Source organism: Artibeus jamaicensis, unplaced genomic scaffold (assembly GCF_021234435.1).
Source record: "Artibeus jamaicensis isolate MK-2021 breed Jamaican fruit bat unplaced genomic scaffold, CSHL_Jam_final contig_1803, whole genome shotgun sequence".
NCBI lineage: Eukaryota > Metazoa > Chordata > Mammalia > Chiroptera > Phyllostomidae > Artibeus > Artibeus jamaicensis.
This window is the reverse complement of record NW_026521356.1, coordinates 630267-648658: the sequence shown is the minus strand read 5'-3', so window position 1 is coordinate 648658 and position 18392 is coordinate 630267. Positions and strand designations below refer to the sequence as shown.

The following is an 18392-nucleotide window of genomic DNA, read 5'->3' as shown; positions in this document are numbered from 1 at the left end:
GGGGGAGAAAAAGACCACTACTTTTCCCAATACCTTTGCTACTGAACCACTGGATAAATCCATGAACCTGTTTCTCTCACTGCAAAAACACAAGCAAAGTGTTGCTCTCTTAGCTGGTTACACTTCAGTATACCCCCAGAGCTTAAAAACACAAAGAAACCTACTCATCTTCCCTAATCCCCCAACTATCAAAATAAAATTGGGGGGGGGGGGGGTGGGTCTTTTTTTTTTTTTTAAAGAAGATGCATATGGATTTCGTTGAGAAATGAGTCATCTCTGCACTAAGCACTTTGCAAGGCATTAACGCGTATTATTTGTTTCATGATTAAATTCAGACAGGTTCAATCACAGACACTACGTAGTGGACAGAAGAGTTTACCATGAGGATATTCTAAAAACCTGCCTTTTCAGTATGTTGACCCATCGATGCTGTCCATTCTTCTCACCTGGCCGCTCTTCCCTCTGCACCCCCCTCTCCGACTTTTCCAAATTAAGTTATAGGTGAATTCTCCATTATCCAAGTCCAGAACAAGTCAGACATGTGCACAGAACCTCATTGTAACCCAAGAAAAAATATTTATTTTCCAATTTTTGGGGGTCTCTACAAATTCCTTAACAATGTTGAAGCAGTCTGCTTTTGTAATTTAAACAAACAAAAAAACCCCTCAAAATTCTCTCCTAGGATAAATCTGATGACATAAAGATAACACTAAGTAAATGCACAAATGCCAAAAGATGCAAAATTAACTGAAATGTTCATCCTTCCTGAAATTTCTCTGAAAACAGTAGAGTAGAATCAATGCTGCCACCTAGTGACAAGCCAAACAAATCAGGTAGCATCCTGGAACAAAAAGGGGTCCTCTGGCCGAACATCTTGTTCCCCAACTCTTATCAGGCTATTTATTACCTACCTTCCTAAAAAGAAAAAAAAAGAAAAGAGAAAAATCACAGCAACATTTCCCAAGCAATCTCTCCTCCAGAGTACCAGTCCAATCATGGAAATATGGAAACTTTAACCATGGCCTGTGACACAGACAACTTGACATGAAACTTTCCTCTGACAATTTTTAAGGTCATTTTGCCCAGTCGTATAGCCCAGTAGGGATGATACAGGAAAACGCAGACACATCCAAAATGCTCATCTGTTCAGAGTGTATACACAGTGACTCTGATGTCTGTTTCGTCAAACACCTCTTCAATTATTGCAGATACATTTTCCCATTTCAGACGATCAAGACCACACCCAATCCTGAAAAAGACAAAACATCTCCATTGGTTGTGATAAAGGTATCTAGGAAATCACTCTTTCCCTCTTTAGACTGCATTCACCCAAAGCATAAGAACACATTATCTGATTTCATGCTTATTGGCAACCATGGTGGGAATTTGGAAGTTAATTCCTGTTGAGTCACCCAAGACTGTTCCTCAACAGCCCTAACATTCCAAAGCTGTCACTTCTTTTTTGCCTACTGGTTACCACTTCCCAATTATTTCAAGCAACATTTATAAATGTATAACTGCATGACATGGGAGACTTACTATCTTTCTATGTCTACTTGTGAAAACTAGCTGTGGATAGGTAGGAAAAGGATGGCGTTTAAAAAACACACTTATAATGGAAAGTTATGGAAGATAAGACAGTCAAGGAGCAGAAACTGTGAAAAAAGGCAATCAAGATGGAATGCTGAGAAATGCCAAGATGAGTGCAATTCAGGTCTTTGCAATACTCTGGTAAAAAACCTTTCTCGACCCATAAAACTCTACTACCTAGCACCTTTCTTCTAAGATATTACTTTACTGATCCTCAACATCCCTAGGGGGAAAAGAGAGGCTTAAAACTGCTAACTGCATATACTGTGGTAAGTCCCTGAAAAAAACTATAATCAAAAAAAGTTTCTGCTACATAATCCGTAAGTACATAAAGGACCAATGTAAGATGAGAGACCCTGTAGCCACATAAGTAACTTGGAGCTTGGAATAAACCTGAACATACGGTCAGCACTAACTCAAAACTAGGCAGACAGGGAAAGGTAAGCCCAAGCCTATTTCCTAAGACACAGCAAAAGGGATGTTGAAACCCCATCATTCTTTAAGTTTCCAACAGATAGAACCTAAGACATTACATCAGGGACATATCCTCTAGCTACTGCCCAAGGTGACCACCAACAAGCATGAAGTTTAAAAGGTAGTCATCATTGACAACTTTCTTTGCACAAAATTAACAGGTTTGGGATACCTGAAGTGGCCCAAAGGGAAATCACACTTGCTTGGTCTTGGTTCTTAAGTTTACATTGCTTCAGAAAACATGGCTAAGCTTCAAGGAGAGGATTGGAAATTTAACAAATGTGATTAACAACTGTTCCCCTCTACTACAAAGGTTGAGGCAGGTGTGTATTTTAAGTTACTTATCCTTATTCATTCAACCCAGGCTAAGACCCAGGGTATGCCCTGGCCTAAGATCTGACAACTGGTTCACTGGTGATTTTTAAAATTTTTTAATTTATTGATTTTTAGAGAACAAGGGCAGGGAGAGAGAGGGAAAGAGGGAGGGAGGGAAAGAAACATCATTTTCTCGTTCCACTTATTTATGCATTCATTAGTGATTCTTTCATGGGCCCTGACCAGGAATCGAACCTGCAACCTTGGCATATTGAGACACTGCTCTAACCAAATGAGCTACCCAACCAGGACTCACTGGTGATTTTTTTAAGTTCTGTAATTTGTTTACCTTTCAGTCCGTATTTTAGATTAAGCTTTTAAGTCATTTGTCTTTGGGTAAGACAATAAGCCCCACCAACCAATTAAATCTTCATTTAGGGCCCTGTCATTTCCTTGCCTGGGCATGGACAGATCCGTGACTCCATTCTTCAGACAGTGGGACTTCATGGCCTCTAAACTCTTCTGTAAGTTTTCATAAGTTGGCTTGTGTGAAGCCCTTTTCTTTGTAATCTGAGTACAAAGAAAAAAATTCAAACTCTATTAGTCCAAAATGACAGCCAAAGAAGTCATCACATTGTCCTAACATCCTAAGTAAAACAAGTGTATTTTTACAGAATAGTCTACAGCAGTGATGACAAATGTCATAATGTTCCTTCCAGTTATGGGAGGCTCTCAGGAATATCAACTAAATAGGGTCTGAGAAACCCAGATACTACCATGTATATAATCCTTCCTTTTCTCAAGACCAAGAGGCTTATGAACTGTGCCTATTGTGTATTATTTCTAAGCAAAGTAGGTGAAAGTCTTTATGCCTCTTCCAAGAGATAAGCTACTGCATATTTGTAATAAGGAAGAACCCAAACCACCTGAAAATTTCCTGTTAAGCTTATTTATTTAAGAATTATGCTTGCTTGCTTTTTGTTTCTCTATAAAAGCAGAGATACACTGGTAGCATTCCAAGTAATACTGGAAGTCACATCAGCCTTAAAGACCGCATTCAAATGACCCCACTTAGTCTGCCGTCCAAATCCTTGTAGTGGGTTGTAAGTCACCAGGACCATCGCCAATAAGCCACACCCTTTCCAGAGCCAAAGACCGTTTGGACAGTGGAAGAATCCCACACTGAGGAAGTAGGCAAGAAAGCAATGGAGTACATTTGATAAGGAAGAATGAGGAAAAACTCCTTTGGGCATTCTGTCTCTTGACACATTATTGTTTTTCTATCTTACTATGTCAAGGAAGGAATTAAAGGATGAAAGACATCCCTAACTTTTGCAAGTCTTTGAACAAAGGCCTTTAGTAGACATCACAGCACTCTTTCCCGTGGAGCTAGGATGCAATTTCCTTTCTAACCCAGAGGTCCAAAGAGCCAACAACACTGGACCTGAGTTGGTATGAGATCAGAAGCTTTTCAACATCTTTGGTTGTCTAGAATGGAATATCATAATCATCACAAATTCAGCACAGCCTATCTGTTCACCAATCCTTAAAACTTATTGAGAATTGGCCCCATCTTACCAAGTAATATATATATCGCCCATCTCTTTCCAGAACAGCCACTTCTCCAGATTTCTTTTCTAAGAAAAAGTTATTTAATAGTAGAAAGAAAAAAGAAAATCAAAACACTTATCTCCATTCTTAGATTTTAAAAAATCTTTAGATGTTTACTTCAGAACATTTTCAACTCTAAAGAAATCTATTGTCTCCTATGAACACTTTGCTCTTCATCTGCCTTCCTAAATACTGTATTCCTTAGCTTCCCACTTTATCATTTTCTCAACCATGTTTTACTCACATTTTTTCTTTGCCAGTTGTGTTCATTCAACAATAACCTTTGTAGATACAAAGAGCTAATGTTTAAGCATAATTATGGGGGACTTAGGTATAGAGAAAGGTTCCTAATCATAAGAGTTTCCAATCATGAGAAGGTGTTATGTTCACATATAACTACAGTACCAAATAGAAATTGTTTTTTAAAAGCTGGAATCAAAATCACCAGTGGAGATCCTGATTCAGCCTGGACTGTGGTCTCAGCAACTGTTCCAGAAGCTCCACGAGATTCTGATACACACCTCTGGTTTAAAATCATTGGTAGAAAGTGATGAAAGAGAGTAACAAAGGATTCTGAACTCCTATATACAATACGGGTGATCAAAGGATCTTAAATACGAAGCTAATACCTGTGGATTTGCAAAGCACTTCAGTTATTAAGGTTTTCTGAGAAGTGGACAATTACCAATAGGCTTTATGGGTATAGAAAGAAATGAGAAGCATTTAGAAGTCAAGCTTAGTGTGATAAGGACCCAAACTAGAGGCTATTTTTGTGGGGAAAAAAATCTGAATTAAAAGTACTGTGCTTAAGAACACCTTCTTTACATGTATCTCTTGTTTAATAATTAAAGTATAACAGGAGGCCAAAAGATGCTCTAGCTAAGGCATAAAAGTTAAGCTGTTTTCAGAACTCACGTTGATTTACCAGTTCCTGCACCCCTCCAAATTTCTTCTTAAAGAGTACAGCTATCCCAGCACCCATTCGACAATCCTCACTGATACAGTGGGCCAAAGAGTCTGTTTTGGGGCATGCAAAAAGGTCTCCTTTTACATAAGTGATCTAAAATGTGCAAAGGAAAGAAATGTTTTATTAGATACAGAAAAACACTAAACTATTTCTTTGTTTTCCTTTCCAGTCTGCTGCCCCTCCCCCACCTTCTTGATTTAAAGCCAAACCGTCAGAATTTAACGAGTTAACCACTACGAATTAAAGCATGTGTAAAAGGAAAGTGATGGCTGGTCTCTGCCTAGGTTGTATTATAAAACAGCTGAAGAAAAGAAAGACAATTCAATTACTGGTTTAATTAAAAAGTGTTTATACGTTTAACCTCAATTACTCTCATTTCAGTTCACCATAAGTTAATAGTTATTACGCACTCTGCTTCCTTCTGCATCTTCACTAGGGCTGCCGGCCATGATATCGAGTTGCTACCTCCAAAACTGAAATGTTTCCTCAGCTAGGAGAAGGGAAAAGGAAGGAGAAATGCTTAGGCAGCCTAAATACATTACATTCTGCTCAACCTGACCACCCACTTTATTTTTCCTCCCAACGTTTATCAATAAATGTGAGTTCGTCCAGCCTGTAAGCAATAATGCAAAACTCTTCTGAGGCAAAAAGAAAAAAGCCTTAGGTTCAAAAAGGACCGTGCCCCGCTCGTATTTCGCGCTGTTCCGGAGCGCTAGCTCCACCGGCAAGTAAAGACGGCCCTAAAACACGCCTTCTCCTTTCTCCGAGCCCGGCGGGTTTAGTACAGTTCTTAAACTCGGTGGGTTTGGCCTAGAAAATAAAAGTAGGAACTTGAGACCGCAACTAGGGAGTGTGCTGACCGACGCATGGAGGTGGACCCTCAAGAAAAGCTTACTCCCCTCTTTTTGCAGGGAGGGGAGTGGGTAACGGAAGAATCTATAGAAGCCTCCCACTGTCTCCTACCCTGGGGCGGGTCAGCGAGGGTGAAGAACCTGTCCCGCCGTCCCGCGGGAAAGATCGCTCAAAGCCCCACTGTACCGGGGTTACCCTTCACCTGAAGAAGGCCGTTAACAAAACCCACCCCGCGGGGAAGACCTCCAAATCCCGCCCTGCTAGGTGGAGAGCATCCGACAAGACCAGAGGCGGAGCCAATCCCGCCATAGCCTTTAAAAACACGCACCTAACATGGCCGCCCACCACTCCCAGGCGAAAAGGAAATAAGCCTCTCTAGCTAGCTAGCGGAACTTGCACTCTTTGGTGACGGCCGCCGAACTTCCGGCGGTAAACACCGTGGAGTCTCCCGCCGCTACCCGGGCTTGCGTAACGAGATAGCCAACCACGAGCAAGGAGGGACGGCGCCTGCGCATTAGCCCGGGGTGTGCTTCCAGTAGCCGCATAGAAGTGGGTGGGAAGTTGGCAAAAAAAGCTAGCTGGCGCCTGCGTAGTAATATGATCAGGGAGGTATTCGAGCCCAAGCGTCTGACGCGTCAAGAAGACGCCTGCGTATTCCTTCTGTCGGGAATGCTAGCTAATCAAGGCAGTGGGCGTGGTTTCATGGACGCCTGCGCAATGCTCTTCCAATCGGAGTGGGGCAAACCCAGAGCGGGGGGCGTGGCTGGTGGTTAGGGGGCGTGGTCACAGAGACGCCTGCGCGGAGGCGGTTGGAGGGAGGCCCGATTCCCCTTTGTTCAGGTTCGCCATTTTGCCAGGCAGCGGTAGTGGCGGCGGCGGCGGCGGCTGGAGCCTCTGATTGGGTTTCGGAGTCCGGTACTGGAGCCAATCAGCGCGGGCAGCGAACCGGGGGAGCGAGGCACGGTGAGTGTGAGGAGCCAATATCCAGCGGCCCAGAGCCGGCCCCAGCGCCCCGATTGGCGGGTCTCGCTGACCACTCAGGAGAGGCCCAGATGCCCGTCGAGCCCGGGGAGTCGAGCTGAGCCTAGCCGAGTGGGGTGGCAGGCAACCCCGGCCGAGGGCCTGCGAGCTCTGCGGGGCACTCCCGGCCAAGGCCTGTAGGGGGCTGCCCCGCGCAGGAATGGCGCCCCCAGGGGCAGGCACCTTGGGGTCCAGATTCCTACAGGGTGCCAGTGCAAGGTGGGGATGTGTCCCGGTTCCCCCGACTCTTAGACCAAGGTTCTCAGGCTTCAGGCTCGGGAATGATTGGGATGCCTGCCTGCCACGAATACCCCTACACTCAGGTACACACACGCGCCCCCCTCCGTAGTTTCCTCTTGGTCTTTCCAGCCTCGTATTTAAGCCCAAAAGTCTGCCCTTGCACTCTCCATGGACCGACCCTCGGACGGGAAACCTTCCCACTGGGGCCCCCCCGCCGGCGTCCCCCGGCCCTCCGTGAGCCGTGTTGGTCTGTCTGTCCCCAGCCCTCCTGGGTCTGCAGGGAGGCCTGGAAAAGATGGGTTCCTGCGACCGCAAGGCCTCAAGTGCAGTGAGGAGAAGGAGATGGCCTGTCCCCACCTCGGCGCTCTGCTTGGCCGTCCCTGCCGTCTTCCCGGAGGGGGAACTGGGAGTGAGCCAGTGGGCCCACTCCCCCTTGCTCCTCCGGGGCCCCTCCTTACATCAGGCTCAGCCCGGGTTCCCGGGTCGGCGCCGTTACCACCCACTTTTGGCTCGTCATTTCCTCTCCTCCCCGCCCAGCTTGCTAGGCAGAACCACACACCTCAGTCTTGGAGTCTTAAGCAAGCGGTCTCCCCTTTCTTGCCCGGGCGCTAAGGCCAGTCCACTCGTGCCTGGAACCTGCAAGGTTTTGGCGATCCTTTACCTGGAGGCTGCACGACTTGCTTTTTCATGTTGTTAGTTCTGTCCGTTGCTCATCTTGTGAATTCTTCCTCCCTTGAGAATGTACAGTTCGTTTTTCTTTCACCTTTCTGTGTTAACTTTGAACGTGTCAAGCTTGATTCATTGGCTCATTTCTCAACTATTGGTTTATATTTTTCTAGTACACTTTCGAATTCCATATTAACTTTTTTATTGTGGGGTTTTCCTTAGGGTGAGAAGAAATGTGTTGACAACCAGGTATAAAGCAGTTAACATGTACCAGGCCTCCCCATCTATGTGATGGGGAGGGAGTGGGTAGATGTAAATAAGAACCTTCCCTGCCTGGGGGAGATTGACATGTGAACAACTAATCAATACCTAATGGATAGTGCTATAATAGGGCCCAGTTCAGTTTTGTGAAGTATGGTATTGATACATGAGTTACCTCCGGTGGGAGACTTAATACAGCCACACTTGTGATTGACCTCAGGATGATAGGATTTCCTTTTAACAGGAAAGAACATTGCTTAGAGAGAACTTGGAAAGAGGCACCAGATTTTGCTGTGTCCCTGACGAGGAAGATAGAATAAAGGCAGTGGACAGTAGGGGTAAAGAGTTTAGGCTGGACAGCCCAGTTGATAAATCACTTGTACATCTTAAAGAATATTTTGTAAGATTGAAGAAACAAGTTTCTGACTGGTGGGGTTTTGTCCCAAAACAGTGGATTTTTGTGGTGGGAGAAAGGGAGATATCCCTAGGACTTGAATTTTTTTATTATCAAGCTCTTTGGAGCATGCCCTCGCCTTTCTTCCCTCTCAAATGTGCATCTTTACTTTTCTCTCCTAAACTCTAAGGGTCCCTGGGAGACTTGAAACACACAGCCTCTCATCCCACACTTACCCCCTGAATCTGTCTCCAAAGCCCCTTTTTGTCTGACTTTGCAGTGAGCTAACAGCAGCCCAACGTGGCTTGCTTCTTTCCTATAATATTGCTAGGGAGCCAAAGCAGAGCACCACCCAGGCTCTCTCCTGTTGCTTCTTCTACCCCAAGCCTGCCCTTTGTCCTTCACTGTCCCAAACTTTAACAAACATACTCTCAAAATAAAAAATAATAACAAAAAATAAAGTTTTTACTTATGTGAGGCACCAAGTGCAGTCCCTACTGTATAGAGTGGGTCTTTAGTGTATATGGTGCCTGTGTTTCTAATCATATTTACTAAGGTCACACAACTGGTAGGTTTCAGTGAACTCCTAATCCAGTGTTCTTTAATTCTTATCCACATTTATAGACGCGGCAAACACTTTTGCTAGACTTTCTAAAAGACAGTTATAGTCTGGCTATGTTTTTGCCAAACACCTAGAGCGCCTGCCTGTCTGCAGAAGAACTTTGCTTTGAATTTTGAGACAGGAGTCTAGCCTCTTACCTTTCACTTGACATGTGGGGTCTTTTAGTCTGCTGTTCATATGCTGAAATGTTTGTGCCTTATTTTTTTATCTTTATTGATTTTTAAAGAAAGAAACCATCAGTTTGTTGTCCCACTTATTTATGCATTCACTGGTTGATTCTTGTGTGTACCCTGACAGGGGGGTCCAACCCACCACACTAATGTATCAGGATGACATGCTGACCAACTGAGCTACCCAGCCAGGGCCTGTGTCCTTGTATCTATGCTGATTCTTCATTGGGAGTACTCCACCGGCTCACTCATCATCACATACAAATCTTTCTTGCCACCTTTTCCTACAGTCTTCCTTGATTTATCTTTCCCTAGCTGGAAGAAATCTCTGTTCTCCAGATTTCCTTATTACTTTGTTTTTCATAAGTTCCAGTACAGATTTTTACTCCTTTACTAAACTCAGAGACTCTGAAGTTAGGATCTTTGTCAGAGTTTTCTTTCTATTTCTAAAACCTTTAGGACAATGTCTGAGACATGCTACATCATTAGTGGAGAAAAGAAGCAAATTAGGAACTCGAATCCAGAAACCCCTTGGACACTGAGGAAGCTGGAGAGCTCCATAGTCTTTTATCAAAGACCAGGACCCATTTGTTAAGTTGTAGAGTCAACTTAGTGGGCCAGTGATGGTGATCTTTTTGTAATAAGTTGGAAAATGTCAAAGTATATATCTTATAAAAGATAAGTATTCATGAAACTTTTGTTTCAGTTACTTTTTTGATGTGTATAGTGATATAATAAAATGTGTTTCTTACTATGAATTGTGGTCAAAAAAGTTCAAAGGCCACTATTCTAAGCTTTACCTGGTAGTGATTATCAAATGTGATTGTGAGGGCTTGTCATGTGCTTATAGTTGACTTTCTGGAAGTTTTAGCTCTAAAATGTATGTGAATCCATATAAAATGGATTCATAGTAATTAGCTACATTTCAGGACCTATGCCTTGAAGTGGAAAGAAGTGAATTTTTCTGCTAGCCAGAATAAACACACACTGTGAGGGGGGGAAAGTTCAAAACTTTTGAGTTAGAAGCAAGAACTAGACAGAGTAAATCAGGATGACTTAATTTTGTCAGAATCTTGGGCAGAGAAGCACTTGAGGAAAGACAGTGTCAGGTTTTATTGCAGTTGTGCTAACTGAAGCTCACTGTAGTAGGAACATAGGGCTTCACTGAAGCCAGTTGTTACAGCACTCACCATTAGCAATATCGCATTCCAGACGGAATCACTTTCACATTAATGTGAGAGAGAACTGCTGTTAGATTTGAAGTTGCCTTCTTTTTTTTTACCCTGCAAAGTATAGCGGGTTTAAATGTTTTTCATTTGGAGCATTTGTGTTATGGTATAAATTAGTTAAAATCTGAATGACCTATATATTGGTAATCCCTATGCTGTTTGAGTAAGATACAAATTTCAGGAAATTAATGGTCAAGGAAAGAACCTCATACAGTAAGGGGGTTTGGGGTGGAGGAGGTATTGAAATATAGAAGACATTCCTTCATGATCCTGATTTCCAAATCATTGAGGATTATTGAGATATAATTTAGATACAGAGGGTAATTATTTTAAGTTTACATTTTGATGAACTTTGACAAATTTATACACCTATGGAATCACCACAGTGAAGATCCAAAACATTTCCATCACTCCAGAAAAATCCAGGGTCTCTATCCCAGTCAATCTCCCACTTCCCCTCCCCTCACCACACCCCCTACACCCCCTCCAGTCCCAGGGAACAGTGATCTACTTTCTGTCTCCAGATTACTATTGTCCTTTCAGAGTTTTATATAAATGAAATCATACGTACTCTTTTATAATGTGACCCTTAGTTCTTTAAATGTACATATGTATCATGTGTACCGCAGTTAGAGACAAGATATAATTTAGGGGAGACTTTTTACTTCCCTGGCAGTCACTTAGTCTAGTTGAAAACCTGATTATCCATACTGTTCCCACTATCTCCTAGAGCTGATTCAGTCAACCAATTCAGAAGAGGCTGACATAAAGATCAGAGTGTCACTTCGTCAGTGTGTAATGAGAAAGTAACTATTGGATTTACTTGTGTTCTTGATCATGTATGCTGCTTATTGGCTCACCTATATGTAAATCCAAATGAAAACTAGACATTTGTTTGGTATGTTCATTAGAGCAAAGGTAGTGAGTTAGAGGATCGTATGACCAGATGCACAATGCTGTGATGACATAGTCATCCTGTCATTCATTTATGACTTATACATCACATACCGTTTTATTTGTAAATGATAAGCTTAATTAATTTTTGTTCAATTTTTTCTTCCAACATTTTAGTTTTAAATTTTTCCAAACCTACAGTAAAGTTAAAATAATTTCACAATATCAGTGTACCCTCCTCCCAGAGTCTACCATTAACATGGTACAATAACATACCTGCCTTTTCAGATATCTGTTCATTCTTAACACCCATTCATTCGTCAGTCTATCTTATTTTTTAAATGTATTTTCAAGTAAATTTTCGACATCAGTACACTTCCTCCTAAATATTTGGACATGCACTTGAATATATTTTGCCTTCTTTCACACAATATCAAGACACCTGGTGAGTAAGTAACCTCATTCACCATGTGTATATTTATGGAGAGGGGTGCCATACTTTGCTGCTATAATGTGCAACTTAGTTAGCTCACATAATTTTTATCATTCAAGTTTTAGAGAAAAATTGAGGAAAAATATTTATCTACATTTTGTTTATATACCTGTGCCTCCCCCATATTTCCAAGGTGACTACCTTTACATTTTTTAATCAAGTCATTATTCAAGGTTCTCAAATATCACTTCAATTTACCCAATTGTGTCCTTATTTCAAAAAGGAGTATTCAATTGTTAAAGTATATAAGAATGGTAAATTTGGACATTGACTAGCTATTTGATATTAATTTAATAAGTCCTTAATATTATTGGTGATATTATAGAGACACAATATCATTATGGTGGAATGATAAAGACAAAAGAGTCTTTACTCTTTAGAGATGGATGCTAAAGTATTTGTGGACTTGGCAGGGATAATATGGTGCCTGGGATTTGCTTCAAAGAAATCCAGGGGTGGGTGGAAAGTGGTTGGGATCTGTGGGTTGAGAATCATTGAAGATGGATGATGGCTCTGGAGGTTCATTATAATGATCATTACTTTTGTATATATTTGAAAATTGCTATAATAAAAAGTTAAAATTATACAGTAAAGGGTGGTATATTATTAAGCATTCAAATTCAGGACTGGGGAAAACTAGCTCTTTTTAGAGAAAATTGTAGCCATTTAAAATGTTTTCCTTCTGTAAATAATCATTATTGCCATTAATATTTGGAAATTCCTTTTTATTTCTAGCTCTGGAATAAAATGCAGACCCTAAATCTATGCTAGGGCTTTCTTTCTTAGCTCCACTTAATGGAGGTTTGGTAAACAAAATAAACATTTGGCTTCAGATTGGGCAATTTGCTTACTAAATAATAAACCCTAGAGTTTTAAATTGCTTACTATAGTAGGGAGCTAAAGTAACATGTGGCAGGCAACAAATATGTGTTATAAATTAAACTGTTTGTTCTCTAAAGACATGTGCAGACTTAAAAATCTGCTAAGTGAACCTTGCAACAAAGTGACATCACAACATAATATTTCTAAGGTGCAAGTGTTGCTCTTTTAGTATCGAAAGGTTAGGTTGCCAATGGAGTGACTAAAAGCATTTTTAAAACATGGGAAATAGCAAAGTACAATGATCAGTTATCAAGGTTAATCATCTGGCAAGGCCTTTATTGACAAATCCCACTCTTGTTATTTTCTCAACATTTCGAATAGGAGTGCATCTCACAGTCTTCTATACTCTCCAGAGTGAAACTCACTGTGTGCCGAATTTCAACTTGGAGGGACCATGGAGCAGTATACAACGAACAGCAATAGTTCAACAGAGCAGATTGTTGTACAGGCTGGACAGATTCAGCAGCAGGTATGAAAGTAAGATCGCTGTAAACATCACAGCAGTGGAGCTGATAACAGCACTACTCAGTTGGGATATTATTTGAGAGGTACCAGATCTTATAAATGATGGGTCTGATGACTTGTGCTGAAGTGCTTTTTGAAGATTGAATTTGTTGTGATTTCTCTCCTGTTTTCTGTGTTCAGAACTTTGTATCCAGTTCATGACTACTGAGAATTTGCTCTTCATGGGAGCCTGGTTTAATAGTAAATTGCCCCTTTGATCTTTTTAAAAGTCAAAACACCTAGTCTGTTTTCAGACGGAAATTTGGAGTTTGGGGTTTTTTCTGGATTCAGTTTGGTTGTTCTTCTTGATCATGCTAGTGTGTGATCTAGTAAGGCTTTGGCCACAATATACAAACCAAGATAGTCAGCTTCTAAGAAATTCACTGCTCTTTGATTTGATGCACCACAGTACTTACTCTGAAAAGTTCTAGTTTACCATAAGGATGATATTTAGACAGCCACTCTTCTGGATAAGCACATAGTAGAAACGAATTCCCTGGTGCTGGTTTACTACTATTAAATGGGCTGCTTTTTAAAATTTATACAGCGCTTACATTTTCTGATGCTTATATCTGATTTTAGTGAAACTTCACTTGTTTTTCTCCCTATAATAAAAGAAATTATTAGGCATCAATTTAATCTTAGGCCAAGATTGGGAATATTTTGTTTCTAAAATGGAGTTAAAATAATACGGAAAAGTAGTTAGCAGGAAGGTCACAAGAAGTTTTAATGGTGAGTTGTCTTGTCTAATGATCAAGGAAAGGAGCTACTCTTGATAAAGAGATTAATTAAACAAACTCCTTTGCTCGACTTCCTTTTGTATACCCGCTGTGGCTCTGGCAGCTTCCTTCAACTACTCTCTTTGTAATAGGGATTCCACAAAGGGCCCTCCATTCACACCAATGCCCTGGTGGGTGAGTTTTTTTCCTGTTATAAAAATTAGGTTGAAAATTGCTTCTAAGGTAGTCCAACTAAGTATAAGTAATCTTAGTTTTGGGATATGGAAGCAGCAACCTCATGAAAATGATGTTGGTTCACAGTGATTGCTTTGTTCTTCCTTTCTGGTGATTGCATTTGAGCCCCAGAAATTCTTTATTGTAGCTTCAAAGCTGTTAAAACCTTTGTTCTTGTGAACTCATTTGAGGAAATAAAAAGAGCATTAAAATAACTTTGTAGGCAAAAGGACCAAATGCCTATCTCCAGAGGGAGGGTCTGCATTAAAAAATTTGTGTTAATGATGACAAATGTTTTTGAGGTTTTTGAGTTGTGGAAGTATGTTTCGAATTCCACTCTGGGGACAGATATCTTTATTTAATATCTTTAATCCTGCTACCTTCTACAAAACAGCTCCAGGTAGGGAGTCTATATAATTTGAAAGTCCTGTGTAGGGTGGGGCTGTTGAAACAAACTCCCTCTACTTTATGAGGTAAGGCAATCTCCTGTCTTGAACTATACATTTCCTTCCTGACACATTTCAAGCTCTTCCTGTTCCTGTTCTCAGCAGCAGGGTGGTGTCACTGCTGTCCAGTTGCAGACTGAGGCCCAGGTGGCATCCGCCTCAGGCCAGCAAGTCCAGACCCTCCAGGTAGTGGTGCCCTCTCTGACTCTCTGTAAGCACTGCATGAACTTTTCCTTTCCTCATGTCTGGTGCTGTTTGTGGTAGGATCTCAGGGAGGAATGGCAAAGTCAGCTGCATGTTTTTGATGCTAACTTGTCTTTGAGGCTTATAACATGCCAGTTTTCTAATGTTTCATGCCAAGTCATATAGTGCTTCTAGTATGAATTTTCTGGAAATGGCATTTGGCTGGTGTGTTTCTTTGGGAATGCCTTGGAAAGAATTGTTACAAGTGATGTTAGAATTTATTTAGAGCTCAAACTATATCAAATTGCGTGGTGAAATTTCATGAATTATAATAGTAGAGAAGAAAATATATGCATATTAGCTAAGCTAAATTTTGCTTCGTTTCGGTAAAAGGACAAGTCAGCTACAAAATAATCATTGTACTTTGCAAGTTTTATCTAACGACTAAATCCTGTTACTCTCCTAACCGCTGCCTTTTACTGTTTCCTGGGGAGATGACCTGTCTTTATTAGATCTGCAAAGATTATACTGTCCCTCCAGGTTGGACACAAGTGGGGTCTGCTTTCCATAGGTCTTAGGTGTTAGAGCCACTGTTAAGAATTCTTACTTAAACAAGGCAGTCCCCTAACATGATGTTGTCCAAGTTAAATATCTTAAACTGGACTGATATTTTGACCAGCTTCTACATAAAATGAAGGGTAGAAGCATTAGTCTCTTCTGTGTCTCCAGGTTACTTTTACTGAAATTACCATATTTTTGAGAAACTGTCAAGATTTGAGTGCTTTATATATTTTTTTTCATTTAATGGAAATATTTCAAAGTTGGACGTAGAATGTAAAAGCAGCATCTCACTTGATTACTAGTTGCTAAACATTCTGTAGTTAACTACCCCTTATTGTAATTATTTTACTTTTATCTTTTGGGCCCACCCTCACATCTGCCACCCATGCTGTGTACTGATGATATACAGCCAATTCTGAACATAAAATTAGCTGAAAGAACTTGAACTTGTAAGTTTTCCCTACCTATATTTGTATCTCAGAGTACAGCAGCTTGTAATTCATGTTTTTCATGCTTGTTTCACCTTATCGATATGTAAAATATTGTCATTAACCACTTGTGGAATGGGAATGTAACATGCTTTTAACTGTATGGCTTTTTGTTTGATGCATGTGTCTTTGTAATTACTTATGTGTTGTAAATACAGTGGCTCCTTGGAGTCCCAAATGGTTTATTATGTGCACTTACAGCATGTCAACAAGGGGAGAAGCTGTGAAGAATAGCCAGAAAAATATTAGTAGTTGTAGCCTAAAACTTGTATTCCTTACCTATGCAGATTTTATTTAAAATAAATGGAAATAATGGAATCCATTTCTTAAGGGTCTTATTATTTTGGAGAATTTTAAGTAGTTCTTTCAGTTATTCGTGCAATAAATACTCTGGAAAAAATGTTTTCTGATAGAGCACATGCAGACATTGGTGTAGCAAAGGGGGTTTGATTTGGGGTGGAGAGGTAAGGGAAGGAGAAAGCATGAGAATCAGATTATAAAATCTTTAATACTGAAGTGGAATTCCTCCAGGAATGGCTTAACAAAGCCTAGGAGTTTGAATAATTTCCGAAGATTCTGGTATACTTGGGAGGAGCTCCTTAATATCTATCTTGCTCTATAACTGATTGATCTTGTGATTAATTTTATTTGAACAGTCTTTCACTAGCATTAAGAATGAGTACTTTAGTCTTATGAATATTTTTTTGTAATATTGCAAGTAATTTCTCAAAACAAAGAATCGGAAAATGAAAGTTTTTGACTTTTAGCTATTCTGTTGAAAATTTGATTCTACTTTTCAAATGGCCTGGGGGGGTTGGTTTCTAGAAAGCATTCTGTTAGTTATTGGGTATTTTTATATTGGGACTCAAGGTGTTGCAGAGCACTTACAATGTCCTGGCTTCTGTTTATGGGAACTTGAAAGTTGGGAATTTTTTTGGTATATTTGAATGCTCTGTGTAATTTGCATATTTGTCATTGCTTCTGTTAAAGTTAAAGTAACTGCAGGCATTGCAGGGTCCAGTGTGAAGAATTCCACCAGATACTGCAAACTGGCCAGAAAATATTTCTCAACAGTTTTTACTAGTGGGCTCCTTAAACAACCACCAGACTAGAATTCCCAGAGTAAGGTGAAGAGGGCAAAGGATGTACATTTCACTTATTCTTGAGAAACTAGGGAGAAAGGGTCTTCTACATAAGACTCTAGAGTAGCTTGCTACCCTGCCTCCTGGAGTCATTGCAGGATACAGTTTGATTTATTCCCTTCGGATTATTTAGAATTTGTACTTAACCATCATCACCCCCATCACCTACCTGTCTCATTGCCTCCTTTTCAGAACTTACTAGAGACCATTATTGGATATTAGTCTAAAAAGGCAAATAGTCTTAACATTTTGATTAAATGCTTCTTGTGGATTTAGCCTGTATTTGTTGATAAATGCCTTATATGTATTGAGACTTACAAAGACTAGATGTACTCCATTATATCTGACTTTAAAGCATTCAGCTTGGCCTTTAGTCAAAGATAAAGTAAGTGCTTGAAGAAGAGTGAATTTGAGGACAAGGACTTGAGACTTATTATCTTTGGACCTCTCCTACCTTTTTCCCCTACTTGTCTAGCAAGGCAGCAAAATAGTTCCAGTGATTTCACTTTTAGTGAAACCCATTTTGTGTCTTAAGTTATTTCATTGTTCTTATTTTATTTCATTCTAGGTCCAGGGGCAGCCATTAATGGTACAGGTCAGTGGAGGCCAGTTAATCACATCAACTGGCCAACCCATCATGGTCCAGGCTGTCCCTAGTGGACAAGGTCAAACCATCATGCAAGTACCTGTATCTGGAACACAGGGTTTGCAGCAGGTGAGTGGTATGAAAAAGTGTTCAGACAGAACGTTAGAATAGAGGTTTTTAAAGAATAATTTATTGACTTCTGGCCAAGATGGAGGCGTGATACTGTGCCTCCTCACACAACCAAATTTAAGGACAACAGAGATTTAGAAGGAAAAACACAACCAGAACAGACAGAAAATTGAACTGTACTGAAGTCTGACAATAACAAACAATTCATCCAGACCGGTAAGAGGGGTGGAGTCAGCGTCAGGGGAGAGGGGTCTCAGCAGGAAGAGGCAGTGGTTAGCAGAACCGGGTGCAAGGAGGAATCCAGCAAACCCAGTGAGATGCCCAAGGCAGTTGGCTGACCTCGGACACACATTTACACACAGATAAACCTGGCAGTTCCATCCATGTTGTTGCAAAGGGTAGTAGCTCCTTCTTTCTCTCTGCAGCATAGAATTCCAATAAGCCAGGGGTTGAAAGACAAATACCATATGATCTCACCTTTAACAGGAAGCTAAACAACAAAACAAACAACCAAGCAGAAAAAACAAACAAACAAAAAACAAAGACACTGAAATAGAGAACAAGGGGATAGTGACCAGAGGGGAGAAGGAAGGGAAGTTAAGGGGAAAATGGGGGAGGGATTTGGAGGAACAAATAGGAAGGACACAGGGACGAGAACTAAGGGGGGTGGAAATGGGAGGGAGGTGGGGAGCAAGGGGCGGGGGAGGCTGGGATGGGAAA

General features: G+C 40.9%; 2 protein-coding genes across 15 annotated transcripts in view; one reads left to right on the top strand and one right to left on the bottom strand.

The window, feature by feature from the left end:
* Positions 1 to 238: 238 nt before the first annotated feature.
* Positions 239 to 6458, bottom strand: OARD1 (O-acyl-ADP-ribose deacylase 1). 5 transcript variants are annotated; one of them, XM_053671017.1, is made up of 6 exons: positions 6138 to 6458; positions 5368 to 5447; positions 4906 to 5050; positions 3958 to 4016; positions 2837 to 2949; positions 239 to 1249 (listed from the first exon to the last, which is right to left on the bottom strand). In XM_053671017.1, the coding sequence occupies exons 2-6, from the start codon at positions 5404 to 5406 to the stop codon at positions 1147 to 1149; spliced, it is 459 nt and encodes a 152-aa protein (XP_053526992.1). In that variant the 5' UTR covers positions 5407 to 5447; positions 6138 to 6458; the 3' UTR covers positions 239 to 1146. The 5 variants fall into 5 exon arrangements, with proteins under 5 accessions (XP_053526992.1, XP_053526996.1, XP_053527003.1 ...); XM_053671021.1 differs by having other exon boundaries at positions 5368 to 5767; positions 6138 to 6457; XM_053671028.1 differs by lacking the exon at positions 6138 to 6458 and adding an exon at positions 6039 to 6131.
* Positions 6459 to 6627: 169 nt separating this feature from the next.
* The window catches only part of NFYA (nuclear transcription factor Y subunit alpha), a 28075-nt gene continuing 16310 nt past the window's right edge, over positions 6628 to 18392 (top strand). For 2 of the 10 annotated variants that reach the window (XM_037155271.2, XM_037155262.2), the window contains exons 1-3: positions 6630 to 6772; positions 13002 to 13149; positions 17526 to 17672. In XM_037155271.2, coding sequence (XP_037011166.1) covers positions 13075 to 13149; positions 17526 to 17672 — 222 coding nt within the window. In that variant the 5' untranslated portion in view covers positions 6630 to 6772; positions 13002 to 13074. Of the gene's footprint in view, positions 6773 to 6866; positions 7153 to 13001; positions 13150 to 14685; positions 14773 to 17525; positions 17673 to 18392 lie in introns of those variants that run through there. The other 8 variants (XM_037155256.2, XM_037155229.2, XM_037155241.2 and 5 more) reach the window with 8 other exon arrangements.